At 32.6% G+C, this 22636-nt stretch overlaps 1 protein-coding gene across 2 annotated transcripts; it reads left to right on the plus strand.

Annotated features, from left to right (window-relative positions):
• The first annotated feature begins 3841 nt into the window (after positions 1-3841).
• LOC133201173 (galactocerebrosidase-like) lies at positions 3842-22024 on the plus strand. 2 transcript variants are annotated; one of them, XM_061336958.1, is made up of 19 exons: positions 3842-3923; positions 4403-4553; positions 7455-7523; positions 7723-7786; positions 8658-8746; positions 9688-9852; positions 11204-11242; positions 11603-11730; positions 12404-12521; positions 12738-12775; positions 13201-13325; positions 13598-13737; positions 14020-14109; positions 14223-14318; positions 15952-16093; positions 16453-16633; positions 20094-20263; positions 20713-20789; positions 20986-22024. In XM_061336958.1, the coding sequence occupies exons 2-19, from the start codon at positions 4422-4424 to the stop codon at positions 21241-21243; spliced, it is 2121 nt and encodes a 706-aa protein (XP_061192942.1). In that variant the 5' UTR covers positions 3842-3923; positions 4403-4421; the 3' UTR covers positions 21244-22024. The 2 variants fall into 2 exon arrangements, with proteins under 2 accessions (XP_061192942.1, XP_061192943.1); XM_061336959.1 differs by lacking the exon at positions 16453-16633 and adding an exon at positions 19247-19424.
• Positions 22025-22636: the final 612 nt, after the last annotated feature.

Consider the following 22636-nt stretch of genomic DNA (forward strand, 5'->3'; position numbering starts at 1 on the left):
AGTTGACCCTTTAGTCATAGTCTACACATGCTCCATTGTAAGTATACGCATCTATTATGATATTTTTTTTCCGTTTCACTCTATCAAAGATTACGCAGGATGATTACATTGGCTGAAGGATGTGAGCTACATGTAGTTAAGTACAATTTTTAGAATTTCTTGAAATATAGTGGAGTTTTCATGATTCGCTTAATTAAGCTCAGCTTATGAAGCAGGGGACAGACAATTTAAAATCACCGAAAGGGTTTTCATTGTTCATCCTTATTATGTAACCTGACATTTCTTTGTTTTTTTGTCCCCCGCTTTTGCGAAAGCGAGGGGACATTAAATTTCATTCGTCTGTTTGTTAGTCTCACCGTCTATCAGTCCGTTCGTCCGTCTGTCAGTCTGTCTGTCACAAACATTTTAACCTCGGTCATAACTTTTCGATGAGAAGAGATAGGGCTTTCATATTTCACCTGTACATTACCTGTGACAAGACCTTTCCAAATATACTATTAATTTTGACCCCGTGACCTTGACCTTGAAGTTTGACCTACTTTTCAAAAATTTTTACATTACTTTAAATTGGTCATAAAATTTGATTGAGAACAGGTAAGGCTTTCATATTAAATATGTACATTACCTGTGACAAGACCTTTCCAAATATAGTACCGTTTTTGAACCCATTAACTTTACCCTACAAGTTTGACTTACTTTTTTAAATTTTTATCTTTGCTTATATCTTTTGATTGAGAATAGATAGGGCTTTCATAATTGACATGTGCATTACCAGTGAAAAGGTGTTTCCGAGCATGCTATGATTTTTGACCGCTTGACCCTGACCTTCATGTTTGACCTAATTTTCAAAAATTTTAAGTTTGGTGATTACTTTTAAATTACATATGATAGGGCGTTCATATTTGACAAGTGCATTTCCAGTGAAAAGGTGTTTTCGAGCATGTTATGATTTTTTACCCCTTGAACCCACGGGCACTTGTTTCGTATACGGGGTACCCCTACTTATTTTATTTGACAAGAAAAAAGTCTCTCGAAGCGAACGATATAATTTTAAAGTAGGTTAATGACTGATATATAAACAAAATATGAGCTTGAAGCGAGGGTGCCTGAAATCGAGTTAGATACCTTGTGGTAAAAATAAGTAGGGGTACCCCGTATACGTGCTTGAACCTGACCTTCAAGTTTGACTTGATTTTTCAAACATTTCATCAGTGTTGCTTACTTTTGGAGGAGCGAAGATAGCGGATTCATATTTGACACGTGCATTACCTGTGACAAGCATTTCCAATTGTACTATGATTTTTAATCCCATGACCTTGACCTTGAAGTTTGACCTAATTTTCAAAAATTTTAACATTGCTAATAATTTTTGATTGAGAGAGGCTATGGCATTTACATTTGACATGTGTATTACCTGTTTCAAGAACTATACTCTGGTTTTTGATATTTTTTTCACATGCATATGTGCATTACTTGTGACTAGACCTTTCGGATTTTATTATATTTGACCTCATGACCTTGATCTTGAAGTTTGATTTAGTTTTGAGAAGCTATAATCTTTGCCATTACTTTTTTGCACAGACAAGGAGGACACAAGACAGTTACAATATGCCATTAATAATGGCATCCCATCCACTAAGAGACCGAAAGCGGGGGACAACAATTCTTTGATTTTGCTTGTGGCTTCAAACTCTGTAAAATATTCAAGTGTAATTTAAGTCACTTAACATTATGTTTTCAATGCATGTATACTTGATTAATTTTTATCTGGTGTAGGGATGGGGCATGGATTTCCTAATTTAAGGGTTCAGTGCAATTTGTAGCGAAGTGATTTGTTCTTATCTTCACAAAACTATGTCATTATGTGAATAATGTGCATGTTCTTAATTTACAGGGAATTGTGTATGCAATGCACATGCATGCCTTTAAAAAAAAAAAACTATAGAAATGAATTGTACGATTCGGTCTCGGTCTGTTAGTAGATCTCTTTTAAATTCTTATCACAAGTCTACATCAACTTTTCAGTCCATAAATAAATAAACGTTGATAAAATTTTACAATGATTTCAATTATCAACCTTTATTTCAGTTAATACTCACATTAATGTACTTCAACCAATCGGAAATTAAGCTTTCAAATAAAATCTATAACACATCATGCAGTTTTTATATCTGTACTATTTCATTTTTAAAGTTTTTTTTTTTAATTGTCTTACCTTCAGATTGGAAAAGTGTGCTATAAAGATTAAAACCAATATAAAGGTAGACGTCATTTTAACTATAAGCTACCAAAAAAGTTTTGGTATCCTTAAGGTCAGCCTGCACAGTAGTGAGCCATGCACTGCTAATCTTATCTAAGTCACTATGTCAATATATAATGATTGCCCCCCTCGCTTATCAATCTTTAAGTTTTGCAGATACTTTGATGAAACAGAAAAGTATATACAATAGAATTTGGCCCAGATTATTCACAAGCTCTTCCAGTGATATGAATGTTAAGCATTTTTTACATCGCAAATCAAAATCGTTCTACACAACTTCACTCATATTGAAACACAAAACGTCGACCAGTTTACAAGGATATGCAGATATACTCAACAGCCTAGTTCCGAAAAATACGTAGTGACTGTTCCTGCAATCTCTTGGCATAAGAAATCTAGAGTCATAACTGCCCAAATCCTGCTGGAATTTGCCAGTGCTCGATCGACCTTACAGCAACAAAAAGTAGGAAGGGGGGGGGGGGGGGGGGGCAACCAGCATCTAAAGGCAAATCTACTATAGCAAAATACTATACCCAGAAAATCCCCCCCCCCCCCGCGTTCTACGGGCCTGCATTTGCTAAATTATGATTAGTGTTTATTACAAACTTTCGTATAAAGAGTGGTGACTTCAATCATGCATCTACTGCCTCCTTCAGTTTTGTCCTCACGTACCCGGCATGCACAGCGGACCGATTTATTCTGGGAACAAATTATGAAGCAGTATATGTTGCAGCAAGTATACTTTAACTCGTGCTTCCTATTCTATAGAAAATCTCCTGAATTTTTTCACCATCATTATCTGTTCAATATAACAAACTGGATAGGAATTTCGCTGCACAAACACTGTTGTTCAATATTGATACGTACCCTGGCCTCCAAAAACCAAAAGTCACACTAGATCACTTTTATTATTGTTTTGATAATACTACATGTAGTTCTTAATTTTCTTCTCTTCGATTTAAGTCCAGAAGCAGGTGGAAAAAACTCACCACAAAAAAATATGTGTACACTGTATATGTTTTCTATATATATAGCCAAAAGAACTATTATATATCTAAAATATTATTATTATCAGTTTAAAATGATTTTTTAACCTGTTTTTATATGGCTTTTCATATCTTGAACATTAGTGATTACCAACCGAATATTTATATCAAATTTCACAATTTCATTAAATTTCTTTTGAAAATATGATTGTCTGTGTGTAAAAATATTTTTTTCTTGGAGTTTCAATGATACATTTAACAAAATGTCAACAAAACAAAATTAATCAAAAAACTAAAAATGATTATACCTGTCGGCTTTTCTTAACTGCATTTTAAAGCTCCATTGAAATTACTTATTTGCGACTAGAAGTTTTTCCATTTTCCAAGAAAAGTACCAAACAAATCATGTGAATTAAATAAGAGATTAAATGATAAAATAATATGTCAAAAAGATACCTTATTAGTTATACATGAACTGAATAAACTTGCTATGGGTAAGATTCCCGGATAAAATGTGCCAACGAGAGCGGTCTTCTTTTAGTGTTCATACGAAAACATCCTGCTTGACTCACGTGATTGTTCTTCCTCCGACAACTTGAGTCTTCACAAGGAGTTTACTCATGATGTTTAGCGTTATGCTCCGCAATCGTTGAAAGAAAGTATTCCATATTTAGCAAGTAAGTTAATTAAACAATATTTTTAACCTGTAAAAAAGTTTTATCTTTCTTACAAACATGTTTTGAAGCAGGTACAGTTTTACCAGGAACCTATATACTAACTAAGTAACTTAGTATATAGGTCCCTAGTTTTACAAAAGAACTTAAGACGATCCTAAAATCTTGCAAAAATAATGTTTCTGTTAAAAAATTGCTTACATAAAAATATCGATCTAAATTCTTTTTTAAAAGATTACAACCATTTTTAAATATATGTAAAAAAAAAAAAAAAAGTTATTTGCAAAATTACATTTTTGTTTTAGTCGTAAGGTTTTGTGTAAAACGAACCCTGGTTTATAAACATTTTTCTTTTTCATTTTTTTAAAAATTAAATATGTTTTCTAGCACATAAGTTTAAGCTTTTCATTCAAATCTATATTTTTCCCCAATTTACTATGACACTTCTGAGTTCAAAATTTGTTGTTTCCATGGTTTTATAGGCACAAGCTTGTCTTCACCATGACGTTCCTAGTCATCCTTCCTGTTTTGTCAGTCTGTGTTATAGGGACAGCATCAGAGACCTACATATTAGATGACAGCGCAGGGTTCGGAAGGTGGTTTGATGGAGTTGGTGGCCTAAGTGGAGGAGGAGTATATATAATTCTATTTGCTATCATTACAAATACATATACATGTAGAGTATTTATTGGAAAACTGGAATTTATCCATTGAATAAAAGTGATATTTATAAAAGTGATGCATCACCGCAAAAAATATCAAAAATGCGGCAAAGCTCTCCCTTTTCATTCCCTTCATGAAGAACCATCCTGACCAAATTAAATCTGTTAAGTTTTTCCAAATTGTACATTGTTAATATACATGTTTACAATTTTCAGTCTCACAATGGCTTAGGTTTGACGTCAAAGACCCCCCCCCCCCCCCCAAAAAAAAAAAAAAAAAAATCAAAGAAAATGTAATAAACAGAAAGTTCTATTTTAATAGTTGGATATGGAATTTATTTCATGAGTGGGACAGGGTTTTTTGATAATTTCACTTTTATTTAGCACACGTGATAATATAAAAAAAATCCTGCCCCACTCATGAAATAAATTCCATATATCTGCGGTCCTATATCTACAGGGCTAGAAATAATTATTTTTGTTTACTGGTCACTCAGGCTATTGCCTTAAATTTTTACTGGTCAGCATAGTAATTTCACTGTCCCACTGGGCCAGTACTGGACCAAAACCATATTAATAATAGTAATATTTTTTTATATTGTGATACTTAGAAGTACAATTTAACAAAACAAGAAACAGCAAAAATTTTGGACACACAGCCCTGTCAAGTTAACTAGCCCAACTGTGAATGAATTTTATTATGCATAAAAAAATGCTGACCCAAAAGGCACATGCCTTCTGCAATGTACTAGCCCAGATTGAAAATTCACTGGTCCCAGACCAGAGGGCCATCAATTATTTCGAGCCCTGATCTAACTACAAAACATTAAATATCCTCTATATACATGTATAACTCTATACAATATCAATATAAATATGTAGAATATGTATATAAATCTATACAATATCATTACTAGTACATGTACATATATATACTTCATATAGAGTATATTTAATTCTATACAATATCATTTCTGGTTTAATTATATAGAGTACCGGTATACAGTCAAAATTCCTTTTGTCAAACTCTATGGGACTGAGACTAAACTTTGAGATATCCAAGGATTTGAGATAACAAGGTTAAAAAACACAAAGAAAAATTAGTTGGGACTGCCAAATGACTTCGACATATCCTTGGTATTAGAGATATTGGTGTTCGAGATGATGAAGTTCAATTGTATAATTATGATTCTAGACAGTATCATTAAGGCATTATTTATGCTCTTTCACCATTTGTGATAAAATGGAAATCTACAGAAAAAATATAATGTTAAATTTCTTGAAAATGTAAATCAATATTTGTAGTTCTTTGCCTTTATCATTATCAACTTTTATATGTACATCTATATAACATAGGCAAATGTTAACTTATAAATTCCTGTCTCAGTGTCTAGTGTTGAATCAAATATTAAGCTATTTCAATTTAGTTAGATTTGAAAACTTCTTGTATTTGCCATGAGTACATTGATGCTTTGATTGCATGTGTATTTAAGTGGTATCTTAAGTACACTGAAGTTTGCATAACATGAAATGATAGCAAGGACCATAGTTCATTGCCATGTATCTAACTCTTGACTTGAGAGGACAAGATATACCATTAAAAGTAAATATACACTGTAAACTGCCTTTAGGATATCTTAATATACATGTAGGGTATCTATACTGTATACATATTATATCTTTGTCACAGATTTATAAATACATGTACAAATATTTAACCACACACTTAATTTTAGGTCACCCAAGGCATTTAGGTGATTTTCTGCTACATGTATGTATGTGTCATATGAAATCCATTATACGTGAATTTTTTGACATTTCCAACTTCTTTACTAAAGCAACTGAATGAGCTGTAACCATTTGTGCTAAATACATGTAGCATCTATGTGCAAATTAAGGGAAACAAAAATTTGGATTTCATGGACCCCATTCCACTGCAACTTAAGGAATGGGACTAAAACCTCCAAAAGAAATTTTTCATCTTTAAAATTCTTCATCTTAACTCCTGGATTCCAAGCAGATAAATATTTTTCATAATGGTTAAAAATTCATGTATTCAGTTTATGAAGATCATGACAGAGGGTCAAATGATTATTGATCATATGATTAAAATTTTAAAATTATGAAATATTAAAAAAAATATTATGGTTCATCATCCCTTTCTTCACTGATATAAAATTATACTTTAATTTATATAATGATTTTCTAAAAGAAATTAAAATTATAACTAAAAATTAATGTTTATAATATCAGGACACACTTTGATGAAATTCACTTCTTGACAATTTTTAAGGGAATAATAGTCATTGATACCAGTTGGAGTTATCTCTCTTTTCAGAGGTCAGTGAACCTTAAATGTTACTGAGTTGTTTGGATGAAAAGAATAATAATATGAAACGAATTGAATTCATATTCAGTACTATATATTTCAAAACTATGTAATTACTGAACAATACCCTCCTCCCATTAAGTAAGAAGAGTCTAAACAAAGGATGTCAATCAATTATTCAAAATTGTTACTTATAGATAAAAAAGTTACACTGGGAATGTAGAATTTATTCTAAATGATTCTGATTTCCACGAAAAACACAGATGTTAAATTTATTTTTTGGAAGAAGAAAAATTCATCAATATAAAAAATGCTTTAAAAAAAAAGTTTTGTCTTTAAAATAAAATCCAGTAGCTTTTAGGAGAGCTTTGTTTCTGTGTGTGAGTGTGTGGAAAGGGGGGGGGGGGGGGGCTTGAGCCATTGTGGGCCAGAGGCAGCTCCCAGAACCCTTGCTGCTATATTTACATACATATAATTTTTCCACAGCTAATATATGTATGCTCCTGATTAAATTATGTCAACTTTTATCATTGTACATTGCAGGCTACATCAAGGCTTCTTGTCAATTATCCTCAGAAACAGAGGGATGAAATATTGGATTACCTTTTCAAAGTAAGTTTTATTAACTAATTTTAGCTTATGTTCAATTAACAAAAGTTTTTTGGTAATAAGGAATATTTTATGCCTTGCATCACTGGTTATAATCATAGGGATACAGCTCAAAGCATTACAGATTTGCTACATAAAAGTGTGTACTAAAATAAAACACTGACCATTATTTGTTAACGTTTTGTTTCTGCCTTCATTTTAGCCTAATTTTGCTGCATCACTTCATATACTGAAGGTGGAAATAGGAGGAGATGCCCAGAGCACAGGTTTGAATTTTTAAATGTAATTTGTGTAATTCTGGTATACAATTACTATTTCTTTTTAGTCCATCATTGAGTGAAAAACTTTGAATCATTGAGCTTTGGAACTCAGGTTTATGTAAATGAAAGGCCATCCATTTTCCAATAGGAGTTAATTCAGAAATAGGAAAATGAGGATTTGGTCTTAAGAGTCTTCTTCTTATGAACCACAACACACTTATAATGAACTGCCAAGGATTAACAATTTGTTGTAACTAGTTTGTTATAACTAACAATATGTTTTAAAAAACAAAAGTGAATGAAAATTACTTCACCCTCAGCAACTCGGCATGAATTCATTAAAAGCTTCTTTGCTGTAACCATATTTTACTGTACTTATTTGAAAGACTTTTTATACAGTGGAGAATCAAATTAACATTGCTTGGCCCCAAGATCCTGGATAAAGCCACAAGAAAGGTCCAGATTTTACAAATCGTGAATCTATTTGCAAATATTCTCATTTCATAGCATAGAAAGGTGGCTCAAATCCTGTCTCCCCCTATCCAGATTGGGGCCACAATAAGGGGTCAAAGTTTGATATGGGAATGCTTAGAGACTTGCTCAGATATCCATTGAATATGTTAAATATTTGTTTGTTAAAATACTTGAGTCTGGCAGTCTTCTCTTTCTATTTCATGTTTTATTTGATAATAATTTTAATTAAAAAAAAAGAAAGCTGAAATTTAGACAGAGATATAAAGATTCTTAAGGCAATCAGAATAATTGGCTTATACAAATGTACTGGTTATTGAAATTACATATGGAGTTCAGAGATACCAGTTTTCAATTTATTTTACAAATAATGTGTATTTGACTAAAGAATGTTATATAATTTCAGATGGAACAGAATCGTCTCATATGCACCATCAAAGTGACTTGAATTTTAATAGGGGCTATGAATGGTGGCTTTTAAAGGAAGCTAAAAAGGTACATGTAGTTTAGAAAAAGTTGTAAAAAAAAATCTTGTAGTTTCCAGAAAAAATTGTTCATGTACTGTAAATCACTTTTTATTCGTGTGAACTTTATTTTTGCCTAATTACGTGAGACAGTATGCTCATGAAAATTTCATTCTCACATATATTAATATTCCTAAAAATTATATAGAGCAATATCCGCAATTTTGATAAGGAGTAAATGACAATCTTGCAAAAATAAGTTGTCGCGAAAATTAAGTGATCTACAGTATTAAATGTAATTCTCTGCTTCTGCACAGTCTCTGCCATGCTCTGACAATTTAATTATGGAATCAGTTAATTTTGAAATCATCATTAGTTGCATCTTTTACTGGTAAATGTCACTGTTTATAGGTCACATGAGTCATACTATGCTTTTTGTCTGTTGTACGTGGGTCATCAAACTTTTATAACATTAATTATTAGCTTCTTCTCTGAAGTGGTTAACATTTATGGCCAGTTTTGGTAGGTGTATTTGGAATAAAACTTGTAAATTTTAAAATAGTCCTCATCCCTGGTAGGGTGGAGCCAAATTCTTCAAAGTTAATGAAGTTTTCAAAAATGTTCTTCCTTAACCCATAACGGCTATTTAGAGACAAACTGCACACATGGTGAAAGCAAGCAATGATTTTGCTACCTAAATTCTGGAATTTATGTCCTATTGACCAAGGTCCCAGAACTTATTTGAAACTGCATTTTATTTTGATTTTGTTTCCCTCTACTGCCAGACCTCTTTTACAAACATACACACACAATCAAATTCATGGTAAGTGATACAGAATTTGCCATGATATAATCTCTATAAATCATTACATTAACCCTTTAGAACAAGAAAAATTACCCCCCCCCCTTCCAATATCATTTAAGAAAAAAAAACTTAAAGAATTTTTACTATAATGGAACCTTATTTTCCAGAGGAATCCAGACATTCTTCTCTATGGACTGCCTTGGGCATTCCCGGGATGGATTGGGAATGGAACAAGAGATCCGTATCACAACCCCTCCCTGACAGCGGACTATATCGTCAAGTGGATCTCGGGGGCTAAGGAAGTCCATAATCTAACTATAGACTTCATAGGGGTGGGTGCTATCAACTGTGTAATTATATATGTCACAGGGTCAGGGTCTTGTTTTATCCAGTGAAAACAAAACTGGTTCGGTCTTCAATTATTTAATTATGGATACAGAAAAAAAACCTAGAAAATAGAAAAACACACTCACAACACTCATACAAAACAAAAGACAAAGACAAACACGAAACATAAAGACATTTAAACGTTAACGAAAAGTAAGGGTAATTAAGATATTAATACGACTGCCAGAAGATCGTTACATATATTTAACAAGTAAATGAATTACAAGATTAATGAACATCTTACCAGGCATCCAGTATTAAAATCAGGAATAGATAATATACATCGATTGAATCGATCTAAGGTATAACCAATACATTATCTGTTACCGTAAAGGCACAAAAGCTTGGGGTGGGGAATTTGGCGGGTTTCCTACTTTATATAGTGCACGAGTTAGTAAAAACATGCATATAAATTAGTATAGTGAAATCCATTGGTCCATGGTAGGTCACTGGTCAGTCATACGTATAGAAATGCTAAAAATAGAAATTCACCTGTACAAAACAAAACACTCGCACATGGCTCTCACATACCTGCAAAACCGGTTGTATTCGATTGGCTATGCGCGCCAATCGGAATACGATATTAAATATTTCGCAAAGCATATACTAGTATTTAATAATAATAATAATAATAATAATAATTTAATTACAATTGTGACATATACATAATACTATTTAAGAAATTTAGATGTCCTTATTGGAACTGATAAATGGAAAAAATAAAATAATGATTTTTTTCGACCTGTGCTATATGTACATGTACATACAGTATACTGTAAACCAACTTTTATTCGCGTGCGAGAAATATTCGCGAGTTTTGTGGCGAACAATATGGTTTGCTTTGTATCTGTAAAGAATACTTCCTTAGTCATGAAAACTAATCGTTGCGGATTGATTTCAAACTGACGAATCGCGAATAAAAGATGACACGAATAATAGTTGGTTTACAGTATCACATGTATGTTGGTCGGGATTTGAATCTGAGTTAAACCTTTATAAAAATTCATTACATTATGTGTTAATTTTCTATACCATGCACACACACAGTTTTTAAAGTTTTATGTAGCTCATTTAAATTTATAAATTTTCTCGAACCAAAGTGGTAAAATGCAACAAAAGATTGACAACTCTAACATCTCTATGATCTTTTTGGGCAGAAGCTGTGAAATGTAATATGTTTTATTTCACATTTTTCCCATAACAGTGATTTGTACTTGTATATCATTTTCAAGAATTTGTCAGGATTAACATCTGTTCATTAAATTTGATATATTTTTCTTTCTTTACATGGATTAGATTTGGAATGAGAAACCATATGATGTTACATATATAAAGGTATTTATAGATTTTATAGTAATATTTAGAAATTTTATTAAGTTATAAAGGTTTTGTTTCATTAAGTTACAATAGTTAAGAAGTAGAAATATCTGCCTCACGATTAACATAAAATCCAAGGTCATCAATTAAATCTACATTTATTAAAAAGTATGATAGAGCCCAAACCATGCTTAGAAATCTTATTTTACTGTAATTATTTTTTCATGGCTAGGGTGTTTTTAAACATTTTATTACAGTTTAATTCCTTTAACATAGATAACATATAGAAAAGAGAAATTTCTCTCTTAGCAAGTGCCTTCAGGAAATTATTTAAAATATGAAACCAATTGGATCTTACCAATGCTCTTTATTTTGCAGACTCTTAGAAAGACCCTTGATACTCGTGGATTTGTCCAGACTAAGATTGTGGCCTCAGATAGTGGCTGGGGGATAATTAATGATATGAACAAAGACCAGGACCTGGCTAAAATTGTGGACTATGTAGGGTAAATTATCTACATTCCTTGTAACAATATTTTTTAGAAGTGATATTTGGGTATGGGAGCTGGAAATCTAGAAATATTAAGCTATATTTTATTTGAGATGAACTGCACCAGCAGTCCCAGTCTTAGAAGAAAAGCATGTAAGTTTTTATCCACATAGATTTTGTGGATGAAGAATTGTTGAGTAATTATGTATGTGTCATTTTGCATTTTATGGTGGACATGAAATCGTAGGTCTGTTTAGACCTTGAAAACAATGAAAATTAAATCCCCATGAAAATAAATGATTTCACAGTATACTCATGTATGTAAATATGTTGAAGCTTTGTAACAGATGCCCAGGAAATCAACATAAATGAAACTCGCAAATTATCTTATTCTGCAGTTGTCCTTTATATACACCTGTAAGGGCAAAGTCAGTATAGATGTACATGTATGACTAACTTTATTTAAATTTACATGTATATGTAAAAAGCACAATTTTTGCAAGCAAGCGTCCATCAAGACATTTATAACTAACTTATTTTCTCATCATAACAGTTTATAAGTTTAAGGAGAAATCATAAGGTGCATAAAAAAGACAATCACTTACTGTTTTTGAGTAAAAAGTATCAAATTGTAGTATCGTAATTGTTTTTAATAAAGGATATAAGTGTAATAATTGATTTAATTTTAGGGTACATTATCCTGGAACTCTGTCTCCAGAATTTGCTAAGAAACAAGGGACACAACTCTGGTCATCAGAAGACTATTCCACATTCAATGACAATGTAGGGGGAGGCTGCTGGGCCAGGGTAGGTCAGGGAAACATTTGCCACAGAAGCAATGCTTTCCTTATCTTCCAAAGCTGAAGAGCTACATAGCATGTTCTTATAGTCACATAGGAAATAATATCACCAAACCAATGAATTTCAACCTGTTTTAATACAAAATTATTTGTATCAATAACATGTACAATGTATGTGATTGTATTATGGTAAATTTAAATGTTGTAAATATTTTTCTTTCAGATTGTAAACCAAAATTATGTCAATGGACTTATGACAAGGTAATTTTTTAAATCAATGGCTAGAAATGGGCTGTAGTACTGGAATTCTTATGAACATTTGTAAAGAAACTGAATTTAATGCTCACCTCAATAAGGTTAAAAAGAGATTATGCTATTATATCTCTTGGCACCATCCATCTGTATGTCTGTTCGCACAATAATAGTCATGAAAAAAGAATGACTTTAAAAATTTATATTACTGGGTAATTATTTACCTCACCATTTGGTTTTGTCTATCATTATGCCGAAATTTAATTTATCTCTGAAAATGCTGATTGCCCACTCTGAACCACTGTAAAAAAAAAATTATGTTGGAGAACCCTGGTTTGAGGAGGCACTGGAAATTCAGAGAATGCAATCAGAGTGGAGTATAATAAAATGATTATTTTGTGTGCATTACATATAATGATATACTGTTGTCCTAGCACCATTTCCTGGAACCTGATTGCCAGTTATTACGAAGCTTTACCATTCCCCCGTAATGGTTTGATGACAGCTGAGACACCCTGGAGTGGACATTATGTTGTAGAAAGTCCTATCTGGGTCACAGGTAAGGTTTATACCTTATACATGTATTTAGGTATGATACTATGTTGCAGGTAAAGTGTCTTTCATCCATCTGTTTGTCTATCTGTCTGTCTGTGAACAGTTTTATAATGCTACTGGTCCTAGTACAGTTTTTTATTCTGATTTGAATAAAACATACAACAGTAGAATACAACATAAATATACAATTTCTGTGCATCAATTTTTTCTCCCAGATCAATTTTATGTTCAGACCTGTAGAGCTACAGTCTCCTCAGAAAGGTCTTGTTGTTTCAGCCCATACAACACAGTTTACACGACCTGGCTGGAAGTACCTCCCCCATGATAAGGGGGTCAGTAGATTACAAGGCGGGGGGAGTATGGTGTCTTTAGTCAGCCCTGACAACAAGGATCTCACCATTGTTATAGAAACCATGGTAAGAGAGAAAATATGCTTTAGCTATAGTGAGTTGGTTATCTACATGTATTGCTACTTTAAATCACTTTTCATTCATGAGAACTTTATTTTTCGGAGAACTTTATTTTTACATACAGAGATTTTAAAAAAAAAATTAATCATGTATACAGCAAAATGAAAATAAGGTAATGAAATGACTTCTTTTATGAGTTTTCATTATGGAAATAGCCTTGCAGGATATTAAAAAAAAATGACTCTCTGTCTCTATGTATGAATAAGAAACCATACATTTCTCTTTCAGAGCCATGATCATTCTGTCTGCATTAGACCCCCACTTCCTCCCTACTCTGTCAAACCCCAGAATGTTACATTACAACTCAAAGGAACTTTTGTAAGCTATATTGTTTTTAGTTTTTAAAATACAATGTATGTTCACATTTATCAAAGAAAGAATGCTTTTGTTTTAAAATATAGTGTTTCACTATTGTACTGAATTTTCTACAGGCAAATATATCATCTCTTTATTTATGGAAGAGCAGTTTTCAGTTTGGAAAAAAATCCTCAAAATCTGATTTCTTCAGATCATCAGGTCAAATCAAGGTAAGACACTGCTATAAATGTTACACTGTGGCTTAGGAGGGTAGAATGCCAAATAATTTTAGCTCACCTGAGCCAAGGCTCAAGTAACTAAGCTTTTCTAATGAAAGAGTACATGACATCCATTTGTTAATATGTTTGTAAACTTGAGACATTTTCTACATCTCCTTCATATCAAGAGGATCACATTTCAACCAAACCTGGCATAAAATATTCTTGGGTCCCAGTTTGCTCAAATGAAATGCTATGAACGTAGGGTGATAAGAAATAATGTGTAGCTATGATTGTCATTCAAATTTTTTTCCACAAAGAATGAGTGCACTTATAGGCCCCAGTAAAATGTAAAATAAAAAAAAACGAAGAATCAAATTAAGCATAATTTTTCATCTCAGATCATTAATTGATATCTAAACCATAAGATTCAACAAATTTTATTGCCGAAATTCATGAATATACAAAGAGCAAAGCCATACAATGTAGTAGGGGTCAGCCGACATTTGTGATTTTCTATAGTAAATCGAGGACGGTCATTCATTTCAAAGCTTTTGTTTACTGTCAGCCTAACATTGTACAAACTTGTGCGAATGACAAAAAGCGCATTATACATTTATAAAACTTGTGTGAAAGTAGGAAATTTGTACAAGATTAGGCTTGTACTTAAAACATGAAAAATGTATGAAAAGTTCAATGTTTTTCCTATAGCAAGCAAGAGCTATTTACCTGTATGACCTATGTTGAACCCACCCGTGGAATAAATTATTTAAAATACCGGTAGCCACGTGAGTTCTACCCAGGTAAACATTCCTCAAAGGTTCTCACTGTAAAAGATAGCCTTGTTTTGTATCATTATATCGAAGTCGTAAGTTTGTATGTATTTGGTTTTAGGAACACGGGAGGGTTAGGAGAGTTTAGTGTCGTTAAAATGTCATCATACATAAAAGCGTCAAACATTTTTAACATTCATGCAAGACAATGGTACCGGTATTGGAAGCCACCTAAATACACTTTTTTTTTCATTTTAAAATTTAAAGAAACTAATGGTAATACTTATTGTATTATTTCAAATGCAAGCGTGCAAATTTCTTAGTTTGCTCACTATGGCTACAGGCATCTTCATTTTGTTCTCAGGTAAAATAGTGCAAGAAGTATCATTAGGCAAACGTGCCTGTCAATGATCCACTATCAGATTGTTCAAGTGTCCGATTTAAATGTCTTCTCCCATTGATTTAAATAAACAAAACTCAAAATAGGATCGGTACGACTTTTCCGGATTTGGGGTAGCTATAGGCTTAAAAATCTTCATTTGTTTCAAATCCATGCTGATTTAAGTGATGTTTTAACGTGATTTAATTACTAGAAATATCCACTTGTGTTTAACTATTACCAAAAAAGAACAATTTGGTAATATATTCTAAAGTAAAACGGCACTGAAAAAGGGCCCATTAAGCATTGCCTAAGTGCACTTGTCCTTTAAACTTATATGAATGCTGCCTTACTGAGTTATAGATTCAAGTTTGATTTATTCAAAGTCATGCTCATATTTCTGTTGTTACATTATATCAATTTTGCTGAACCATTTTATTCTTTTTTGAGGACTGTTTGCATGATACATGCATTGAAATTTGAACACATTCAGGTGATTGGTGGAATTCTAAGTATATCCCTCAATGTTGACGAGGTCATCACCATAACAACTGTGTCAACAGGACAGAAGGGACTGTATCCAAACTCTCCAGATGACAAACCCTTTCCTTTGCCCTATAGTGACAACTTTAATGGTACATGTGCTTCTATGTTTCATATTTTTATCTTAAATACAGTTGAACTTTTGTATCTTGAACATCGATATTTAAATACATATGTTAAGTGAGTTGGAAGTGGAAACCACTTTTTGAATTTTAAATAATTATTTTAACTTCAATATCTTAATCCCTAAGCCCCATCTAGTTTTAGATATGGATTGACTTTATGTTTTTCCAATAGTCATACTGATTTCCAAAAATTTATAGGCATAAAGTTTCTCATAAGAATTTTTTTTGATAAAGAAAAGAATATTATGTTATGAGAAAATTCATGTATATTGATTAACGTGGATTTTATTATACAAAGGAAGATATTTCTTAATTATCATGCATAGGATATGCCTATTTTTCTGAGCCTAACAACTTTGCACAGCAGACTGGGGCATATGAAATAGTTAAATCCTCAGATTCTGCCAGAGAAAAAGTTGTTATGCAGACAGTGTTGGATTTACCTGTGTCTTGGTGTCAGGCAGAGAAAGCTAATAAGTCCATCAATATTATAGGAAACTATAGCTGGTAAATATCATGGTATCTTTGCAAGGAGAAGTTTAACAAATACGTCACTTTTGTAATTAATTCTCTGTTTTGTGAAGATAGATCTGTGCAGTTCATGATGGTCAAGTACATTTTTTTTAAATGTTGTACGTTAATTGCTTCAGCACAAGTGATTAAACTTATTATATATTTTCAGCTTTATAATTGATTTCATTGTATCATAGTGTAGCTGAAAAGTGCTCGGAACAAGCCATAGTATTAAGTGTATCCCATGCCATGTACATGTATCTCATTAGAATTTCAATTTATCACACATTCAAGGATCGCAGTTTCACTTTTCGGTGATTTGACACAGCTTTTCTGTGAAAAAATTCATGCTTTTCCGCGACAAGTTTTACTGTTTCTCTGTGATAACAATTTTAGCTTTTCCACAACTTTTTTTTCATATGTCTTCCATTAGCCAGGTAAAACCTGTTGCCCCCTGCTTACCAGGGGAAGGTTGTAATCCTGGCTTTGCAGATTTTATCAATGCTGCCTCGGTATGACACATCCCCATTCCTTAAAACCTTTTCTTTTTTGTATGTAAATCCATCGTAGATTATACATTTGTTCCCACAATTCAATTTCCATATTGTTTAAAACATCTAAACCTTTAACTGAAAAGTGTGAAATGCGAGATTCATTCAATTTATATTACCATGTGAGTAAGTACTCATTATCTAGTAGAAAGCCTTTTTGGGAAATACAGGTAAATATCAGTAGCCGTTTGATGTTATATAATGCTAAGCGTGACCATTTAAAAATTGGACGTATCAAAAACAAGAGGCCCATGGGCCACAACGCCTACCTGAGTTACTTCGGTCCTGCTGTTCTTCACCAGATCCCCCCATTAAATACTTATTGTGGCCCCACCCTACTCCTGGGGGCCATAATTTGAACAATTTAGAATCTACACTACCCCAGGATGCTTCCATAAAAGTTTCAGTTTTTCTGGCTTAGTGGTTCTTGAAAAGTAGACTTTTCAAGATTTTTCCTATATATTTCAATGTAAAACTTTGATTCCCTATTTTTCCCCCACCCTACCCCCAGGGGCCATGATTTGAAGAATTTAGAATCTACACTATCCTAGTATGCTTCCACATAAGTTGCAGCTTTTCTGGCCCAATGTTTTGAGAAGAAGATTTTTTAATGACCCCACCCTATTTTTGTCTTTTCTTGATTATTTCCCCTTTTAAGGGGGGGTGGCCCTTCATTTTAAAAATTTAAACTCCCCTTCACCCAAGGATGCTTAAAATTGGCCCAGTGGTTCTTGAGAAGAAGTTGAAAATATGAAAAGTTTACAGACAGACGGATGGACAAGGGACAACAATTGATCAAAAAAGCTCACTTGATTTTTGAGCTAAAAAGGAGATAACACATAGCATATATACCTGGTAGTAAAAACCAATTCTGCAAAAGCAGTATAGAGTAGTCGTGGAAAAGCAACAAGGTTTCGAAAATAAAATTGCAGAAAAGCAGGTCAGCCACAAGGCTATTTCCCACTTTGTAGAGTAATTTCTATTCAAGCAAATTGATCTATCTAACATCCCAAGCAGTTAGAGAATATACTCCTCTGAAGAACTACCATAAAATATATTTAATTAATCCTTATTAATTCTTGTCTTGCATACACACTGATAAATTCTACCTCTAATTATGGTCATGTAACAGAATATTTTAAAGTGTGTATTTCATAATCATATTGAATACACTGAATATCAATCAAGAGTAATGAAACAAAATATTGTCTAAAATATTCAATAAACAATATACCACCCTCAAGCTTAAGACTACAGTCAAAATATATGAACTTTACAATAATGTATTTGCAATTTGAAATAAAATCTAAAGTCTGTGACACTTGCCCTACTATGAGAGTTGGTGTTTGCTGAGACTTGATTGTAATGTGCTTACTGGCAGCTCCATGTTTGTGAGGATTGAATGTGTCAGGATATTTATTTTTCTTAAGTTTAGCTATTGCAAATACATCTTTATTCCTTCCTATGAGCTGAAACAGTTGTTTAATCTGTGTCAAATACAGGTTTGTTTCTTCAGTTTGAATCCTTATGTCCTTGGTAGTGTGCTGTGAAAGTGATGTATGGCAAGAAAAATGATGCAATTTATTTTCTATGTTAGAAATTTTTTCTTTATTGAAAACTCATGTTTTCTTGCTTGCACCCAAACAGATCTCCAGTTGTCACCTCACACTGGCTGTGTAATTCCTTTTTCTGCAGCAACATCCTTCTGTGTTAACAAATCTTCTTTATCAAGTAAACTCTATATTAAAATCTACAAAATATGGGCTCTAACTTCACGGTCAATTAAGAGGTTTCAAGCATAGACATTTGTTTCTGTATTAATAAAAGTGTACCCCCATATTATAATGATAACAACTCGAAATTAAATGAGTAGACCCTCCCCAGCATTACAGTCATTTTCACATATTTTGCTTTCAGAGAAGTGTTTATACTACCATTCTATCCTAAGTCTACAGCACAGTATTGTATACAACTCATGAACCAAATAAATGAACCACTCATTAGACCAGTTATTTATACGTCTGCAACACAGTATTGTTTGTTTGTATATAAACAGGGTATGCAGAAAATGTAGAGCCAACACTTTTTGCTCAGCAAGTGGGTGTGTTTGAAACCAGGAAATCGGATGATCCCAGTCATGGAATGGTGCTCACCCAGGTTGTCACCTTCCCACCTATCTATTGGTGTATATTTAATCTTGTGTTTCCCCTAGATCTTATTGGAAACAACACTTGGTAGGTAACTTCCTGTTGCTCTGGTTACATCTTATGCATCCACTTTCACATTCCATTCCTGACATTTTCATACTTGTAAATGTCACTTTTTTTGGTTACTGTATGTTTACATATCATTTTAACTAGTAAATGTTTCATGTATCATATGCACATACCAAACATTGCTTCCATGATTTTTGTAACATCCAAAATAAACAGGTTGGTCTCCCAGGGCTTTGCTTGTGTGTCTCATTCATGCATAATTCTCACAGTTAAACTTTACCTCATCCTTATTGAATATCATAGCCTGCTTCATGTGCTAAATGTTTCGCTCATCCTCAGTAGAAATTCCAAATGATTGAGTATTTTTGGAGAATGTAAGCATTAAGATTTATCGAAAACTTTCCAGTTTATATGTACCCATTTCATTCAGTTATTGCCAAAAAGATGTCAGATTTTCATTTGTTGCTTTATATTACGGATGAATTGTAATAAAAGCACAGATATAAAGAGATTAATTATGAGCTGTATTTGTTAAACTTCTTCAGACTTGCTTGAATATTTATTTGCTCTATATCTAATCCATTTCAATTTTATTTTTAAAGAATTGCATCATATTCTTCATTTATATTTTAAAAATTACAACTGATAAACAGCAGTATTTGATATTTACAAATTTCATTGTAAAAGGAATGACATGGCAGTGAGTGTTGAGACACAGATTCCAAAGGACAATGGGAGTTCAGGGTCGTTTGTTGCTGTAAGGGTGGATCAAGGGGGGTGTAATGCTTGGGAAGCCAAAGGAATATTCTTTTTCATCCTCCCCAGTGAACAGAAATATGTACTGGCTAATGATGTGTGTAAGTACAGCCAAAAAAGAGTCTATGCAAATAAAATTAAACTTATTTTAATAATAAGAAATTATATGCAACAATATCAGAAATTCTAGAAATTTTCATCTTGCTAATGTGTATAAATTTGGTGATCTACAGTGAGACAGTCAATGATGATCCACATATTTAATTCCATTAATTTGACACAAGTGTAACGTGGTGTATTTCAAGTCATAATGATAATATACAATATAAAACTTTGGTTTCTCGAGCACTGATGTCTGGAATACCATGGATGAGCGAATGATTAGGAATTCCCAACCACTAATATTCTTAGTATTTTACCCTCAATGTCTTGAATCCTTGGCTATCTCAAAGTTTTTTTCTCAGTTCCATTGAGTTGAAGATAATGAGATTTGACTATAATTTGATGATCCTATAATTAATTAAGAGTGAACGTGAATTTCTCTTTACAGCTCGTACTTCTGTCATACACGAGGGAATAGCCAACTTCTCTGTCAATGGTTGGAATACAATTAGTTTAATTGTCAAGGTAAGTATATCATATACATGTAACTGCAACACAAATATCTTAAACACTAAAGATGCATGTATGTATGGGTTCCTATGGAACAAAATTTAAACAGCTGTCTGGGTATAGGTGTAACAATGAAGCTCATTTTAGTTTAAGAATGATTAATATTAGTCCTGACACGTAAGTTTTGTAATGATATTAATTTATTTTACAGAATACAACAGCTGTTGGCAGTCTGAATGGAGTGAGTTTATTTAAAACCAATGTGCCTCCTAAACCAGCCAATGGCTTTGTAGCCATGGGAACAGATTCCTATGGCCTAGCAAATTTCGATAATTTTAAAATGATGAGCTCTAAGGACATTGATTTAAGTGGAATAAAGTTACCTGAAAAAGTTTATTCCAAAGACACAAAACTGTACTTCAAATCAAAACATGTGCACCATAGCTCAAGGAAATATACCATAGTTTGATATATAATTATATAATATTACATATATTAAAAATATATAAACTCCAAACAAACAAAACATAAAATCAAAACACATGCACCATTGCTCAAAGTTATATTAGATTACACATAAAATTGATATATTCCAAAAACACAAAACTTAAAACACATGCTTTTTAGCTCAAGGAATATACCATAGCACATAGTTATAGCACATTGCAAATAAAACTCATATTTCAAATGAGACAATGTGGTACATTGATTGAGTCAATTGCTACACTCATTTTCAAGATGATTTGATTTCACGTTCCAAATAGCATAACATGCATTTACATCATTTATGTCTGAAAGCTTTCATTTTGCAAGAAATGATACTATGTAAAGACTTAGTTGTGATGTTCTCTTTCTCATCAAATGTGCCATTTGTAGAACAATATGGAGAAACCCAGTGAACTTATGAGTGCTGATTATAATTGTTATTATGAAATGTTATTATGCTAAAGTATTACCTGATTTTATAATTATTTTTATTTGTACAGTATATTTATAGATCTCTGTGTATATACATGTATAATATCTGCACACTTTTCTAGAGCTTCCATTCATTACGAATGTAAAGTGTTTCAAAAACTAAACAAGTGTGTTATGTCTGACTGGAAGATTATTTTGACATCCATCACTCCAGTAGCTTTGCAATTTTGAGTTGATTTTCAGAAATATTATATAGGTCATTTTACACACATTTTGTAAGATTTTTAATATGTTGAAGACTGATTATTGTAAATAAAGGTGCTGTACCATGATTTTAATTAATTTTTTTTTTCCAAAGTGGAATACTTGTATACAGGGAAATATTTGCCCCTGTTTTATTTTCGCCCCTTTCGCCCTACTCACAGTGGGCGAATTTAAAACAGGGCGAATTCAAAGAACACAGTATAATTTCTTACACAGAACTGTAACTGGACAAATTTAAAATTGTTTGCAAGTGTGAAAGGGCGAAAATAACATAAGTCAAAAATAACCCTGTATACAGTTTCACTTACAAAATACTTTTTCTTCAAATTTAGTATATTTGTCTAGTGACATGAACTAAATTGTTGTCTAGTGACATAGACTAAATTGTTGTCTAGTGACATAAACTTAATTGATGTCTAGTGACATAAAATAAAGAGGTATCTGAAACAGGAAGTCGAGGCCGCGATTCGAACACAAGACCTTCAGATCACGGAGCGAGCGCTCTACCGACTGGTAAAGAATAGGTAGCAAATGTTCCTTTGCCAAGCGCTCGGCACTTTGAAGTGAAAGTTGCGGGTCCTTTGGATGAGACCTTAAAAAGTCTGTGTTTTTTCCCTGTTCAAGATCTTTATCATTTACAGGATTTATGATATTGATTACGTTTTGATATATGGTATAAC

The sequence above is a fragment of the Saccostrea echinata genome, unplaced genomic scaffold (assembly GCF_033153115.1).
Source record: "Saccostrea echinata isolate AGI-Se365-2 ecotype Australia unplaced genomic scaffold, CSIRO_AGI_Sech_v1 ptg000042l, whole genome shotgun sequence".
Lineage (NCBI taxonomy): Eukaryota > Metazoa > Mollusca > Bivalvia > Ostreida > Ostreidae > Saccostrea > Saccostrea echinata.